The following is a 16,516-nucleotide window of genomic DNA, read 5'->3' on the forward strand; positions in this document are numbered from 1 at the left end:
TTGGGGTGGTTTTTACAGGCTGGGCTGCACCTACACAGATTCCCATTTCCACACATTTGCCTGTTACCGTAGCCTGTGTGTGTGAGCACAAGGAGGCAACGGGAACTGCTTTGCTAACAGTGCCCACTCTATCCTGTCCTCTGTACAGTTTGACAGTGCCTCCAACGTGATGAATACTGATAAAGGAGGAAGTGCATTGTCTTGATTCACTTTCCTGAGTTCTTACATTTAGTGGTTCTTGAATCTTTTTGTGGACAAACTACAAAATTTAGACACATGGTTACTTTAATTTTCAAAACGGGTTTTTCCAAAAATTATAACATTTTACCTATTTTTTAAAATTCTTTTATTTGGTATTTTCTTCATTTACATTTCCAATGCTATCCCAAAAGTGCCCCATACCCCCCCCTCCCCTACCCACCCATTCCCACTTCTTGGCCCTGGCGTTCCCCTGTACTGAGGCATATAGAGTTTGCAAGACTAATGGGCCTCTCTTTCCAATGATGGCGACTAGGCCATCTTCTGATACAGATGCAGCTAGAGACACGAACTCTGGGGGGTACTGGCTAGTTCATATTGTTGTTCCACCTATAGGATTGCAGATCCCTTTAGCTCCTTGGGTACTTTCTCTAGCTCCTCCATTGGGGACCCTGTGATCCATCCAATACCTGACTGTGAGCATCCACTTCTGTGTTTGCTAGGTCCCGGCATAGCCTCACAAGAGACAGCTATATCTGGGTCTTTTCAGCAAAATCTTGCTTAGTGTATGCAATGGTGTCAGCATTTGGAGGCTGATTATGGGATGGATCCCAGGGTATGGCAGTCTCTAGATGGTCCATCCTTTCATCTCAGCTCTAAACTTTGTCTCTGTAACACCTTCCATGGGTGTTTTGATCCCAATTCTAAGAAGGGGCAAAGTGTGCACACTTTGGTCTTCATTCTTCTTGAGTTTCATGTGTTTTGCAAATTGCATTTTGTATCTTGGATATTCTAAGTTTCTGGGCTAATATCTACTTATCAGTGAGTACATATCATGTGAGTTCTTTTGTGATTGGGTTACCCCACACAGGATGATGCCCTCCAGGTCCATCCATTTGCCTAGAAATTTCATAAATTCATTCTTTTTAATAGCTGAGTAGTACTCCATTGTGTAAATGTACCACATTTTCTGTATCCATTCCTTTGTTGAGGGGCATCTGGGTTCTTTCCAGCTTCTGACTATTATAAATAAGGCTGCTATGAACATAGTGGAGCATGTGTCCTTCCTACCAGTTGGGACATCTTCTGGATATATGCCCAGAAGAGGTATTGCATCCCCCGGTAGTACTATGTCCAATTTTCTGAGGAACCACCAGACTGATTTCCAGAGTGGTTGTACAAGCTTGCAATCCCACCAACAATGGAGGAGTGTTCCTCTTTCCCCACATCCTTGCCAGCATCTGCTGTCACCTGAATTTTTGATCTTAGCCATTCTGACTGGTGTGAGGTGAAATCTCAAGGTTGTTTTGATTTGCATTTCCCTGATGATTAAGGATGTTGAACATTTTTTCAGGTGCTTCTCAGCCATTCGGTATTCCTCAGTTGAGAATTCTTTGTTTAGCTCTGTGCCCCATTTTTTAATGAGGTTATTTGATTTTCTGGAGACTACCTTCTTGAGTTCTTTATATATATTGGATATTAGTCCCCTATCTGATTTAGGATTGGTAAAGACCCTTTCCCAACCTGTTGGTGGCCTTTTTGTCTTATTGACGGTGTCTTTTGTCTTACAGAAAGAAGCTTTGCAATTTTATGAGGTCCCATTTGTTGATTCTCAATCTTACAACACAAGCCATTGCTGTTCTATTCAGGAATCTTTTCCCTGTGCCCATATCTTAAAGGCTTTTCCCCACTTTCTCCTCTATAAGTTTCTCTGTCTCTGGTTTTATGTGGAGTTCCTTGATCATTATTGAATGAGGATAATTGCTGTTTTCTTCGGACACGTTTTTACATCAAACTTTTTTTTTAAGTGACACAAAAGAAAATTAAGTTTGAAAAACAGCCTGCAAATTGTTTTCTGGCAAAAGCAGAGAGAGGATCTATCGTGAGCCTAGACTTAAAATGACCAAGAATGTGGAGCCTGCTGTTTTATGCTTCTGAAAAGAAGTGGGTCATCCTGACAGTAATCCTCCGGGCTTCTCTGTCTGGTTTACCTATGTCAGAGAAAATCCCATAGGAAGGGTAGGCATGTGGTTCTCTTAGTACCCTTGCTGGGAGAAGGCGTTTTCCCACCACAGCATCTCTGGTTTTACCACAATGTCTCTGGTTTTACAGTGGCTTCAGAGCCCAAGCCTGGTGTCCTGCAAAGCTGAAGGCATCTAGGACCTTTAAGGAAACCAGTGCATGTAAATTAGGGTTTTAACACCCTGCTCCCCCACCCCCAACACACACACACACACACACACACACACACACACACACACACTGTTTTCTAAAGGGTTAGCTCTAAACAAAGTTTGTTTTACCAGTTGTTTAAAAATCATTTGAAGTGACCCTGGGCTTTCTCATGAGGAGCTGCATGACTGTTGGAAGATTAGCCATTAAAACTTGATAACCTCTATTTAAATATTGGTTTTCTTCCTGTTTAGGCATTTTTATCTCCCACGCTGCGCCTTCAGGACAGCAGAATCACTTTTATAATGCAGGTAAGTTTGTGTCATTCAGTACACTTTCACTGGTTTTAAAAACTACACATTTAAGAACATGAAGCTGCTTTAAGACAGCATTTGTTTTGGATGTGGAATAGCTCACATGGTACCCAACCAACTGTACCTCGATTTTTCCTGGAAGCAGAATGGGGTGTTGGTAAAGCAGGGTGCATCAGAAGGATTGTTAAGGAAGATTAGGGAGGACAGTAACTCTGGCATGGTCCAGTTGTCTGATTGGTATAAGGCCTCTTGTGTACAGTAAGGTACTTATTACCCCCAAGTCACCCAAGAGTCCCATTGGCAGAGTGTGAGGATTTGTCACAGGGATACAGTTCCTTAAATATCCCATCTCCACATTCAGGAAGACTCTAGCTTGCCCTAATATGCTAAGATGAGCTTTAATAGCATTCAACGAAAAGAATAGAATATGTTTTTCAGGATTTCTCTACAAAAAAAAAAAAAAATGCAAAGAACTTCCTGTCCATACCTAAGACTTGTTTCCACCTATAACCTGTCTATTCCAGCCTGGGAAAATACCTCAGCTTTAAGGAAAAAGTTTATTTAGCTGACAGCTTTGAATTCAAGAACACGGTCCTGGCCTCAGCCCAGGTCTGGTGATGCTCTTCTTTGACAGAGGAGTCCTGGGGCAGTACATGGCATCTCATTCGCCAGAGACAGGAACAAATGTGATTTTGTGTGTGTGTGTGTGTGTGTGTGTGTGTGTGTATGCGTTTTGTAAATCCAGTAGGATTGGATGGTGAGCTACACACTCTGCAGAGGTCCTATCTCCACACAGCTCAGTCAGATTAACCATCTAGCCTCTTCATATCGATTATCCCTATAACTGAAGACTCAGCTCCTGCATGAAAGGAGAACAAGGGTGTTTCGGATGGTTGGATGGGTGGTTCAGTAACAGGTGCTGGGTATCCTAATTCAGGAGGCTGAACGTGTCTCCCTTTAGATGCTTATGTTGAAATCCTAGCCCCTACCCTGACAGTATTTAGAAGTGGGTCCTTTGGTATGAAATCAAATCGCCACAAGGCAATGCCCCTGTTCTTTGCCCACATTAGAAGGACTCTAGAGAACTCCCTTGATGCTTGCTCTTTGAGTATATAGTTGGCAGCAGTCAGTGGCCTGGAAGAGAATTCTCAGCAGAACTGAAGCTGACATCTTCACTTGGACGACTGCAGGTGTTGTAACCAGACTTGTGGTTGCTTTATTGGCTTCTTTTATCTTTACCACCCTTCCTTACGGCATCCCTTCCAACCTCCAACACTAGGTAGGAGAGAAAGAAGGTTAGTGGGAAAGGGGGCACCAATCTCGTCAGGCTACTTACTGCTGCTGAGGAGAGTCGAGTCAGGATATGCAGTTTCTCCTTCTCTTCTCTTTGGTCAAGACCACTGGACAAACTGCTACAGCAGCATCCAGCAACAGCAGGGGGAGCAGCAGTCAAGCCTCTCAGGGCTCTGACATTTTTATACCCTCTGAAGAATTCAGAATTCCCCAGATTTCCAAATGGAAACTATCTTCAGCTGACAAAATCACACCCCTGCCAGAGCATGAGACAAATCATAGTTAGCTACAAAAACAGCCCCATACCGGACACCTGGGGTCAAAACACAAACATAATCACATAAGATTTCTGTGGTTTTAAAAAAATCAAAATTCTCACCACAGCATGTGTTCACATTGTACACTGTTTAGTCATACCAGTTAACAATGGCCATAGATTAGATTTGAGGCTGGAAGCCTTTTATAGGAAGTACCGAATAGCTAATATTCTAGACTTTATTGTCCATTTGGCTCTAGTCTAACTGGCCACCCTTTTCTTATATCAGGAGAGCAGGCATTGTCTTATGAAAGTAAACCATGTGTTGGATTCAGACAGTGGGTTGTAGTTTAGTTTTGTTTTGGTTCCTGGTTTACTTAGGTTCCTTGTAACACGTACAAAGAATTGTTGTTAATCCATATCTGATGGTTTATCTTGACTGTCAGTCTGACTCAATTGAGATCTGTCTAAAGGATCAGTAAAGGGCATATCTAGGCATGTCTGTGAGATCATGTCTATACTCAATTAACTGAAGGGGCACAACCTTCTTTGAATGTGGGTGATAACGTCCAGTAGGCTAAAGACCCCTTGAAATAAAAGAAGAGAAATAATGAAGCCCACCAGGATAGGCTTTCTCCCACCCCTCCCTCCCTCTCTCTTTCCCCCTCCACCTCTCTGCATCTTGGCCTCCATGAAGTGAGCATTTCAGCTCCTCTGCTCCTTCTTCATGACAATGGCTCTGCCTTCCCATAGGTCCACAGCAATAGGAACAGGCAGACACACACTGAAACCATGAGTCACAATAACACCTCTGACCTTTTAAGGTGCTCTTCTCTTGGGTATTTGCCACGGTGATGAAAAAGCTAACACTTTTTCCATGTAGTGTATACATATATGCATATACATATATACATACATACATATTACTTTGGGTTTCTTTTCCCATACAATGTTAATTAAGTCACAGACTGTTTTATTCAATGGCATCCTGTGAAAGTCACACATGCAGAGAGTGCTGTTTTAGACCCTATAAGAGAAAAAAAAAATCCCAGCAGTCCTTCTCTTAGAGTATATAGTGGAGGGGTAAGTATATAGGTGTGGATATATAGGATGGGTATATAGATATGGATATTTATAGATGGGTATATAGAGTTGGGTATATTTGAGGAGATGGAACAAAAGAGGCCATAAAACTAATTAGATGAGAATGAGAGCCGAGCCGTGGTGTGATGTAGGTGGACAGCTACTAATGCTAGCGTTTGTTGAATTTTCACCACCCCTGCTGCTCAGGTTGCACCTCCTGCTCTCCTGGAAGACTTGTGCACTCAGGCTGTCTGCTCTGCTCTGCTCTGCTCTGCTCTGCTCTTCTCGATGCACCACACAGCCTGGAAAGTGCCCTTACTTCCTTTTCCTAAACCTTCACAATCCAGTAGTACCAATTATATAGCGGCCAAGGCTCATTTTCACACGTTTCCCCTACTCTGCTACTAGATTTCCACAGAGGGCTCACCCATCCCCTTCCAATGCCTTCCAAGCAGAGGTTCAGACAGCAGTATTGGCATGCAGGCAGGTGCCAGTGCCCTGGGAAGGAGGGAGCGTTGCTGTCCACGAGGCTGCACAGAGGGAGAGTGGAGTACTGGGTCTTGACAGGAAACTAGAAGTTAAGGAAAGCAGTTGCAGAGAGGACTTCCCATGGAGAGGAGGTGAATCAGAAATGGCCTGTTGGGGATTGTCCAGAATATGCTGGGAAGGTCCTGAAGTATTAAATCCATAGTGTGGCAGTCTTAGAAGTAATTGGACTCCATATTCCCCATAGTCCTTAAGCCTTGGCTCATGACTGTCAATTCTGGCTTACATCATGTATGAGTCACCTGAATAGCCTGAAATTCACCCAGATAATGAGGTCAGAAGGGGAAGACTGGGATCAACCACCCCTAGCCATACATACACGTGCGCACGCGCACACACGCACACACACGCACACACACACATACACACTACCACCACCAACACCACCAACAACTACTCAGGTGATAAGATTAGGAATAAAAGCTATGGCCTTAATGATTGGGGCTTTAGAAATGAAAGCGATAAACAAGGGTTTTGTCTCTGCCTCAAGACAATGCTGAGGCGTCTACCTCTGCTTGGTCTGGATAAAGTGGTGGTTATCAGGCGAGCTGATATGACTTGGTTGACCAGCCATTATGGACAGAGATGACAACTGTATTCCCCGAAAGAGCATGTTGTCTTTCCTTTGTCAACACCAGTTTGTAGTGAGTAATAGAGAAGTCTTCACTGGCCTATGTAGCCAGGAGGAGCAGAGATGGTCAGGAAAACCACCAACGTTCTACCTACCATTGTGGTGCCTCTGGTTGACTTCAACTCTCCAGGAGGCCTAGGACAAAGAAGCTAGCAGCTTGATGTTACTAGAGGAAAGGGAGTTTCTCTTCTGGTTCACTTTAGTAAGTCTCCCCAAAATTTACCAGTAGAGTCTGGGGAGAAAGCTCTGTCAGTAAAGTTCTGACTGCACAAGCATAAGGGCCCTAGTTTGATCCCCAGAACTCAATTTTAAAAAGTAATAACAGAGGCAATCGTTGGTGCTTGTCTTTAATCCAAGCATTTGGGAAGCAGAGGCAGGCAGATCTCTGAGTTCAAGGCCAGCCTGGTCTATAGATGGAGTTCCATGACAGCCACGGCTGTTACATAGAGGAAACTTGTCTCAAAAAACAAAAAGCAAAACACACACACACACACATGCAGTGGCATATACCTGTAAGTCCTAAGGAGTCACTAACTATTAGATCCTAGGGCCTTGGTGACCAGCCAGCTTAGCAAACCCCAGAACACTGAGGCACTGTGTTTAAAACACTGCACTTAGAGGAGGAATGGTCACTGAGGTTTTCTGCTGGCCTTCACTCACACACACACACACACACACACACACACACACACACACAGTTGATTATGCACTGTGTGCATACACACCAGCAGCCTTTTTCTCGGTGAAGGCAAACACAGATGTGCACAGACATGACTTGCTGTGGACTTCATGGTCCAGACGTCTTGCCTGACAGCTGGAAGATAGAGCTCAGGAAGGCTGGGTAATTTGGTCATATCATTTATACAGGTAGCTCAGGGAAAGGCTGGGACAGGATGCAAGTCTGTGATTCACTGCCCTGCTTTTCTGTTGTGTGAGGACTTGAGGTCTGCACTTTGACAACTGAACTTTAGGAAATAAATTAACTCTGATTCCCTCCCTCCCTCCCTCCCTCCCCCCTCCCTCCCTCCCCCCTTCTCTCTCTGTCTCTCTCCCCACTCCCTCCTTGCCACATTTACTTACATTTTTTAAGACAGAAGGAAACCTCTCCAATGCCCCTTTCTCCCTTCCTCTGTCAGAGACATTGGCACAGACTGGAGAATTCAAGGCAGAAATCCAAGCTCCTTTTTAAACTTCCTTTTTGATCTCCTGCGAGATTAACATATTTATATTCTTTCCTGTGGAGTGATTGGATTTCTTCAAAGACAGCACTACAGAGGGCCCAGGTGGCCAGGCTAATGGTCATCTAAGCATCTTTGATGCGAGCGAATGTATCTCTTGCAAGTAGTGATTTATTCTTAGCATGGCCACCTTCATCTGAGAAACTCCTTAGACGTCAAAGAATGTTTTTAAAGCTGTTACCAATCTTTCTAATCTGTGTCATTTTCCTTGATCTCTTTGGTATGAAATCCTGGAATGTGTACAAGGACCAGATGGAACAGTTAACAGAATAATGATAACCAGAAAAGTTCTTTGGGTTTTTGTTTTGTTTTGTTTTGTTTTTTATTACAGAGCCAAAGTATATAACTTAAAAAGTATTCATCACAAGATATAATTTAAACTTATTTATCCTTAGCACTGGTTGTTAGATTCCTCTGTCCTTGATTATTACAAAGACTTTAATACATCTGATTGGGCTATTAGAAGAACAGTTGTTGAAACATGTTGTTTCTCAGGGACCCATTATCATATTAGATATGGCATTTTGGGTCTTTTAATTGATTTTTCTTTGACAGCACAGGACCGTTAGCACACCTTCCCACTTAAAGCACCAAGGTTTTCTTCCTTCTTTGTCCCAGCTTTTGTCTTTCAAGTATTAAGTTAAGATTTTATAATGTTCATATGGTCAGAGCTGTCAATTCATTTCATTAAAGCATTGCTAGACTGTAGAAATCTACAGGCACGTGTTGTATCTGAATGCAGGAGTGCTGAAGAGCTTCCGGTCATCTGAGTCTTGCCAGTTATGAAAACTTCCTTTTTAGTCCTGGATATAGAGGACAGGGAGATGGAGGAAATGAAGACAAGGCTCAGCTAAATCAAAGTACATATAAAAATGCTATAAAGAAGCCTTTGTATCATAATTTAAAACTAAATTACATTTTTTGCCAGAAAGTCATACATTATCAATGAATTTTTATAATAATAAATTCAAAAGTACATTTCAAAATAGCTTGTTCCAGATTACTGAATGTGAAATTTCACTCAACCAAGTTCTGTGCTTTTCTGTAGTTTTACTACATGCATGTTCTATGTAGGGTGCCATGGAGATACATGGTACTGTAGCTTAAGATTTTCATCAACAACCAAGTACGTTAATTAAGACTAGACACATCCCCCTCAAAGGCTATGATAATGACAGGTTCATGGGGAGCAAAGAACAGAAGATAGAGTCTCTCATTATGCCAGACTATTCTCTATAAACAAAAATCTCTTCAAACTAATTCTGTAACCATTGACAATGAAAAGAAGACACAAGGACTAGACTCAAACTGACACAAATGGTATGGAATTATTTTTGCAAAAGCATTCCGTGTTTCTCTGCAGTCTTTTATTAATTGCTGTCTGTTTAGTGTGTAAAGCATTATTTAATGACCATGTTAGCTCTTGTTCTGCTGAGTAACCAATTTTTTTGAAAGCGATATTAATTGGAAGTATAGTGTCTGCTAGTTACAGTCAGAGCAATTGGCTCATCTGTCTCAGTCTTGTTATTAGTTGTTGAAATCGAGTACTCGGCGTGGGCACTCTGGTATATATAAGAAGCAATGGTTGTGTCCTTTTGGATGGAGCCACAAAACAGAAAAGCGTTCTCAGCTGCTTCCTAGCACTGTCCCCACTCAAGTGAGAACTTCATGGGAAATACTCTAGCAGTCAACAGCTGTATGGTGATAAACATCCTCCATAAAGCCCATTCTAGTCTCTTCTCCAACACTTCTAGCTCCCTTCTAAGTTATCTTTTTCTTTTCATCATTAGCATTAAGATCTTATTTATGTCCAGGCCTGTGTTGGACCATAATAGCCCATGAAGGGATCATAATTGCCCACTCTTGTGGGAGATTTCTCTATGTGCCATCTTCTCTAGATTAGAAGATGCTTATTACACTCAAAATAGTGACATGAATTATGGGCCTGTCTTTGCATTTACAAAGCCAGAATTCTGAAGCAAAAGGTAGGTCCATTACTGGGGTCTATAACCTTTGACGATGCCCACAGGCCCCTCCGGACATCAGAATCACTATGCGGATGGCAGACCAGTGATCTATGATGCAAATTACAGGAACTATGATGTCTACACAGCAGGCCTGAGCGAGGAGGAGCAGCTGGAACGAGCATTAAGAGCCAGCATCTGGGACCGAGGTAGGAGCCTTGTACCCTCTAGTTATTTTAAAACCAGCCTCGTGGCAAGGTGGTCTGAAGAAGGACTATTTGCGGCAAATTAAGCCTTGAACACTTTATAAAAAGGGTATATAGGTGAAAACTCTGCAGATTGTGATCTCAAAGCAGGGGATGAGATGCTGTCGGCCCACAGCCTAAGCTCCCAAGGTGCCAGACTGGATGCACTGTTAACTGTTCTTTTTATAGGCCCACTGTGCTTTGTGCCTTAACATTAAAGTCAGGAGACTTTAAAAAACAAAACAAACAAACTTCAGTACATGAGAAAAGTTTATTTTGGAATTCATGACTGTAAAGTAGGCATTGTATCACCTTATATTAAAGTCTTGGTCACATAGGCTTCTCTTGGATTCAAGTGGACTCAGCTTCGAATCCTACTGAGTCAGTTCCTCCAGGGAAAAAGCCTATGGTTTTATAGTCTTAACCCACTTTCTGGAAGATTCTTTTACAAATTATTGTCTAAGAATCAGTGTTCTTATTTTGCTTTCTTTGCTCTGGGTTTGGTGTATGAAGTTGGACACAGATACTTTAATTATCGTCCTGGTATAAGTTACTAAGAAGCAGCATATATACAGACATTATTATACATCATGTAAGTATACTTCACTGCCCAGGTACAGAGTGCACATAAGGTAGAAGATGGGATTTGTCCTGGAAAACATCCCTGTCTCTGATTGTATATATACTTAGTTGATATCACCTTCTCCAGGAGTCATTGTTAAATCAGGGATCTTCCTCAAAAGTTTCACAATATCTTATAAAGTGTTTTGTGCTACATACTGCGCAGCACAAGTAATCATAATTTCAAGTATCCAGGAGTGGCTCAGTGGTGTGAGAGGAATGGGGAATGTCCTTAGGCCTTCACAGACACAGAAACAATGGGGCTTCAGAATTTTTAGATATGCCAAAAACATTCCATAGAGCTGTACTGAGTGTTGTGAACAGAGAAGTAAGCGGTATGTCCAAGCCAGCCCTCACCTTTGAACTGAGCGTCAAGAGGTGGGAAGAATCCTGGGAAGCTGGGCAGAAGCCTTGCAGCTAAATAGCCCCGATGGAATGGTACTATGGTGGTTTATCTCAGTGGTTAGCCCGAGTAGGTTTGAAATCTTCTTGATGCCTCCACATCTATGACGTTTTAAACACCCCATGGACTACGATCTTGATCTGAATGAACAGGAAGCAGGCTGAACCCCAGTGTTCATCTCTCTCTCTCTCCTGACCTTGAACACAGTGAGCCCAGCCACCTCACCTGCCTGCTAGCCTTTCCCTGCCAGGGGCTGTGTCGCCCGCCTCAACTGTAAGTTGGGATAAGCACATCCCCACTCCAGTTGTCAGGTGTCTGATCACAGCCCTGAGAACAGAACTGACACCAGTGCAGGTGGCAGTAGGGTTGCATGGAGGGAGGGGAAGGGGGTGACCTGAGTTTTGTGAATCTGGCTGCAGTCTTCTGCAAATAAGAACTGAGAACTGACCTGTTATCTGATGGCATTTTGTGATGAGAACACACAAAGTGTAATAGTGTAGCCCTTGGATTTAAGGAGGGCAGGCCTACTAGCAGCAGTCTGCAGAGATGCAGACAAGAGTGAGCAGACAGCCAAGCTGAAATAGTGTGTTATAACTAACTGGAGTAATGAGTATCGGGGTTGTGAGCTGTGATGCATAGGTAATCTATTGCTGTATATCTAGTCACTGTGAAACTGGTGATGGAAGGTGATGGACATTCTTGCTTATCAGAGCATGGGTCAGCAGAGCCAGGATACCTGACTTTTGGCTGGCAAGCTGCAGTGGTCAGTTTGGAGCATCTGCAATGGCCTTGCAAACCCACCTGTTCTCATTCAACAGGTTGGCCCAGGCTGGTTACAAGGCTTCCAAAGACAGTGTGGAAACCAGGAAGACAGGTGACATACTGTCAGTCTCATGGTCTTGTGTTACCAAAGCATGTTACAGGGGCAGTCAAGTCAACAGAAAGGAGAAATGGATACTCTATCTCAGAATGGCCAAGAGGGACTCGGCCATTATTTTAAATCATTGTGTGCAGCATCATAAACTCTTGAAACGTGACTTGGTGTCATAATCCTGAAACGTGAAAGAAGGCCCCAGAAGCAGTGCCATAACGAATCCACGTGGATGTCCCCGTGCATATAGCTAGCCATGATGCATCATGGACAAGCAAGGCAAGCCAGGACTCATATGCACAGAGGGAGTAGTTCATCTCCTTCCCATTCACAGACTTCAGTTAAATCCAGGGAGCCATAGAGTGCCTGTGTGATGAATAGGTTAACACTTAGGTTTTTGAGGGAGCAGCATTGGATCATCACCATCTTTTTTTTTTTCTTTTTAATGTGTCTGCCCATGGCAACCCTTCAAAAATGATTAAAAGTCAGAGGAAAAACTTGAGTCTAAGTCAGAGAATATGAACATGGGATCTAGAATGTTCCCTTGTCGAATTCTTGTAAGAGAAAGGAGTCAATCTTAAGTGAATAGGTATCCTTTTGTAAAGTGCCATTTCTCGTGTTTAACAGATGTCCCTCACCCTCCCCTCAGTTTTAGAGGAGTCCGTAGCAAAGGCTATCACCACAGACAGAAAGTCTAAGGGACCAATGCTTTAGTTCTGATGCAGACATAATTCTAGTTCAGTCATCTAAGTCCAGGGTTGTCCGGATCATTGTTTTGAGTCTGAAGTTGTACAGCATCATGCTGGGAGCTTGTGTCAAGCTGTTCATCCCTTGGCTGCTTAGAAGCAGAGGACAAGAGACAAGAAGAAGCCCAGAGCAAACACACCCTACAGAAACAGGCTCCTGGTGACCTGTTTGACCTAACAAGATCCCACCTCCCAGTAGCTCATTCAGTTAAGAACTCATCCAGCCAAGGACAAAGCCTTCCACACAATAACTGATATCAGATCCAAACTATAGCAGGTATTTCTCAAAAAGAGAGCAGCTTCCTTCAGTAATTGCCTTCTGTATCCTTCAGAGACAAGTGTGTAGGACAGTGGTCCTCAACCTTCGTAATGCTGCGACCCTTTAATACAGTTCCTCATGGTGTGGTAACCCCCAACCATAAAATTATTTTTGTTGCTACTTCATAACTGTAACATTGTTAATTATGAGTTATAATTTAAATATCTGTATTTTCCTATGGTCTTAGGCTACCCCTGTGAAAGGATCATTTGACACCCTTCTGCAAGGGGTTGAGATCCACTGGTTAAAAACTGCTGGTTTAGGGGGTTGTTTAGTTAGAAGCATCCTAAGATGTGTCTAACACTTCAGAGTAGTTTTAGAGACTTGAATGTAACTGCAGAGGAAAGTTTTTGTATTTTGTAGAACAGAAAAGGAAGTTAGATTTAGCCTTTGAGAATGTTTTGTTTATAAATCTCTATTAGTTGTTAATCTAATATAAATATAAATAGTATTTAACAGAAAATAAACAAAAATATGTAAATATTTAGTAATGGTTAGGAAATTGGATACATAAATCTTTAGAGATGCCATACATTTAATTCTGTATTTTTAAATATTTTATTTATTTTTATTTATATTGGTGATTTTCTTGCATGTGTGTTTGTGTGTCACATGCATTCAGTGTTCACTGAGGTCAGAAGGTGGTTTTGGGTTCCCTGGGGAATGGAGTTACAGTAGATGATTGTGAGCCACCTGGACTCCAACCAGGGTCCTCTGTATGAGTAGCTGACTTCTGGAAGGCGCATGGGGAAGAATCAAGTAAGAGGCATGTGCTCAGTTATTTCATAAAGAGAGCCAATCTTCCTGAAGAGATAAGTCCAGTAATTGTACATCTACTTAGTTCCATAATTTATGTGTCATAAATTTGAGTAGATTGAAATTTATACAGTAATCTGAATGAAGACTAAATGATTTATAGTTTTGTTATACCATGAAGACATTATATACATGTTAAAAGCAACATTATTGAAAAGTTTAGTGGTAATGGTATGATTATGATGTTATTAAATTAGTCAAGTAGGGTATAAAACCCTCTGTATCATATGATCAGTATTTTATATAATTAAAAAAATAAAGAATTTTCCCATAGGGGAAAAAAGAAAAAAAAATTTAAAAGCCCTTTCAGAATATCTCCTTTTTATCTTAATAAAACAATGATAAAGTATTTGGAGGAGAACAAAATTGGAGTTAATCTAAGCATTCTATAAAGACAGAAGTCTTGTTAGTATCTGTCACTACTGTGCAGGAAGTTGTTTCACTTTTCTTGAAATTAGTTCCATATGCTATTTAGAGCATTCATTGAAAGTAAAATTCTGTGGTCAAGGAAGTTTAGAGAAAATTAATTTAATAAATTAGTTCCCTCGGAGCAGAACTAATTAAAATCATTAGTATCCCATTGCCATGGTGGCCATCTATGTATGGTATTGCAGCTCCCAGTGAGCTTCTTTGGGCCAGGGAGAAGGCCGATGGGAGCTTTGTCTTGGCTGAGACCTGCGCATATCCTGTTACTTTACTCCACACTGCTATGGTGTGTATCTCTCAAAAACAGAGGGCATCTGCTAACTCACACACAACCCCATTGTCACATCCAAGAAAATGAGCAATTCCCCAACATCTAACACTTAGTCCAACCCAAAATTCACCAGTTTTCTTTAAAAAGTATTTTTACAGTTAATTTTTCTTTTTATTTGTGTGTGTGTGTGTGTGTGTGTGTGTGTGTGTGTGTACACCAGTCAGAAGGCCCTTGTGGAAGTAGCCTCTGGCCTTCCACCCTAAGATCAGTGATGGAATGCAGATCTCACATTTGATTGACAGGCACATTACATGCTGAGCCTTTACCAGCCCTGGGGATAATTTTTGAGGTCTCCATTGTTGTATTTTATTATTTTTTTATTGTATGAAAAGCACACCCTGGTTTGTTTGTTTGTTTTCCTTTTCCCCCCAGAGACTGTTATTAGGGTTTCTGTTTCTGTGGTAAAACACCATGAACAGAAGCATCCTGGGGAGAGATGGGTCTGTTTCACCTTACACAGGCCATCAGCTTTTTGTTTCAACTTACACAGGAAGTCAGGGAGGGAACCTGGAGGTGGGAATTGAAGCAGAGGTCATGGCGGGTAAATGTAACTTTATTCGATTGATGTAATTGTCTCTGAGACTTACTGCCTCAGTCTGCTAACATATATCTAGTCCTAGAAGCTCCTAGCCTCCACACAGTCTTATCCAGGCCTAGAATGTTTTCAACCTCTGAGACTACTGCTGAATAAGCTCACCCTTTCTAGGTCTCTGAACTCTGACTGGCTGGTTCAAGTCAGCTGTTCTGGTTCAAACTCCTCTCCAAGCTGACTGATTCAATTTGACTTCTCTTTCTGCCTCTGACTGAATCGCTCATACCCACTTTGACCATTTTTTTTCCTAATTTTCTGGCTCCTTCTCATGCTCTGGCTTGTTCAGTCTTCCCCTGGGTTTAGCTTGTTCTCTCTCTGCAACCTGTATCTCTATAACTGCCTCAGCAAAACTGCCCCCCCCTTTCCTGTTTCCCCCTTTTTTTTGTTTTTTTGTTTTTTTGTTTTTTTGAGGCAGGGTTTCTCTGTGTAGCCTTGGCTGTCCTGGAACTCACTTTGTAAACCAGGCTCAGAAATCTGCCTGCCTCTGCCTCCCAAGTGCTGGGATTAAAGGCATGCGCCACCACACTTCCTGTTTCCTCTTATGTTGTCTCTCTTTCCTCTCTGTTCTCATGAGAGGTGGGCATATCCTATTCTGTGATATCTTTCTCTAATTCATCACTTTGTCTGCCACTCAATTGGACATAGCTTTCAAACATGGGTGCCTTATTCTACAAACTAACTTTACCTTCATTGTTTGGATTAAAGGTGTGTGCTAAGGGTATGTCTGTATTCCAGCCAGAGTAGCCGAGTTGCTGGCTTAAAATCCCTCTACAATGGAGGAGTACTGCTTACTGGCTTGCTCTTCATGGCTTGCTTTACCTATTTTCTTGTAGAACCCAGGACCAGCAGCCTAAAGGACTCCCACATCAATAATCATCAAGAAAACAGTCCACACGCTTTCCAATAGACCAATCTGGTGGGGTTATTCTCTCAATTGAGGTTCTCTATTTCTAAATAATTCTAACTTATATCAAGATGACATAAAACCAGCCAGTACAATTGGCCCTGCATCACACACACACACACACACACACACACACACACACACACACACACACACACTATTCAGCTAGAACCTTTTCTTTCTCATCTATCGCCAGGATGGCATGTTAATATTAATATCACTGTACACAAAACTCTTTTTTAAAAGTCTCATGGTCTTTACAAACTCAAATGATTTAAAAGTTCAGCCCCTTTAAAACATTCAAAGTATCTTTCAGAGTTTCTCTAAAATATTCAAAGTCTCTAAAATTATCCAAAGTCTCTATAAAATTCCTAATTCTCTTAAGTGTGGACTCCTGTAAAATCAAAAGTAGGTTTTATCATTTCTTCCTCCCCTGGAAGATCCAGGGCACAATCTGGGATCCACTCACAATCCTCTGGTCTCCAAAGGGCTCTAGTTCTCCAGCTCTGCCATTGCAGCAGGCGACAGCTTGTCTCAGAGAATCAGG

General features: G+C 42.1%; 1 protein-coding gene across 2 annotated transcripts in view; it reads left to right on the forward strand.

Annotated features, from left to right (window-relative positions):
* Rhbdd1 (rhomboid domain containing 1) overlaps positions 1-16,516 on the forward strand; it is a 119,511-nt gene that overhangs the window by 54,860 nt on the left and 48,135 nt on the right. For both annotated transcript variants that reach the window (XM_021173374.3, XM_021173369.3), the window contains exons 5-6: positions 2,625-2,681; positions 9,761-9,904. In XM_021173374.3, the coding sequence (XP_021029033.1) occupies positions 2,625-2,681; positions 9,761-9,904 (201 nt within the window). The remainder of the gene's footprint in view (positions 1-2,624; positions 2,682-9,760; positions 9,905-16,516) is intronic.

This window comes from Mus caroli, unplaced genomic scaffold (genome assembly GCF_978045245.1).
Source record: "Mus caroli unplaced genomic scaffold, Mus_caroli_1 scaffold_1, whole genome shotgun sequence".
Classification (NCBI taxonomy): Eukaryota; Metazoa; Chordata; class Mammalia; order Rodentia; family Muridae; genus Mus; species Mus caroli.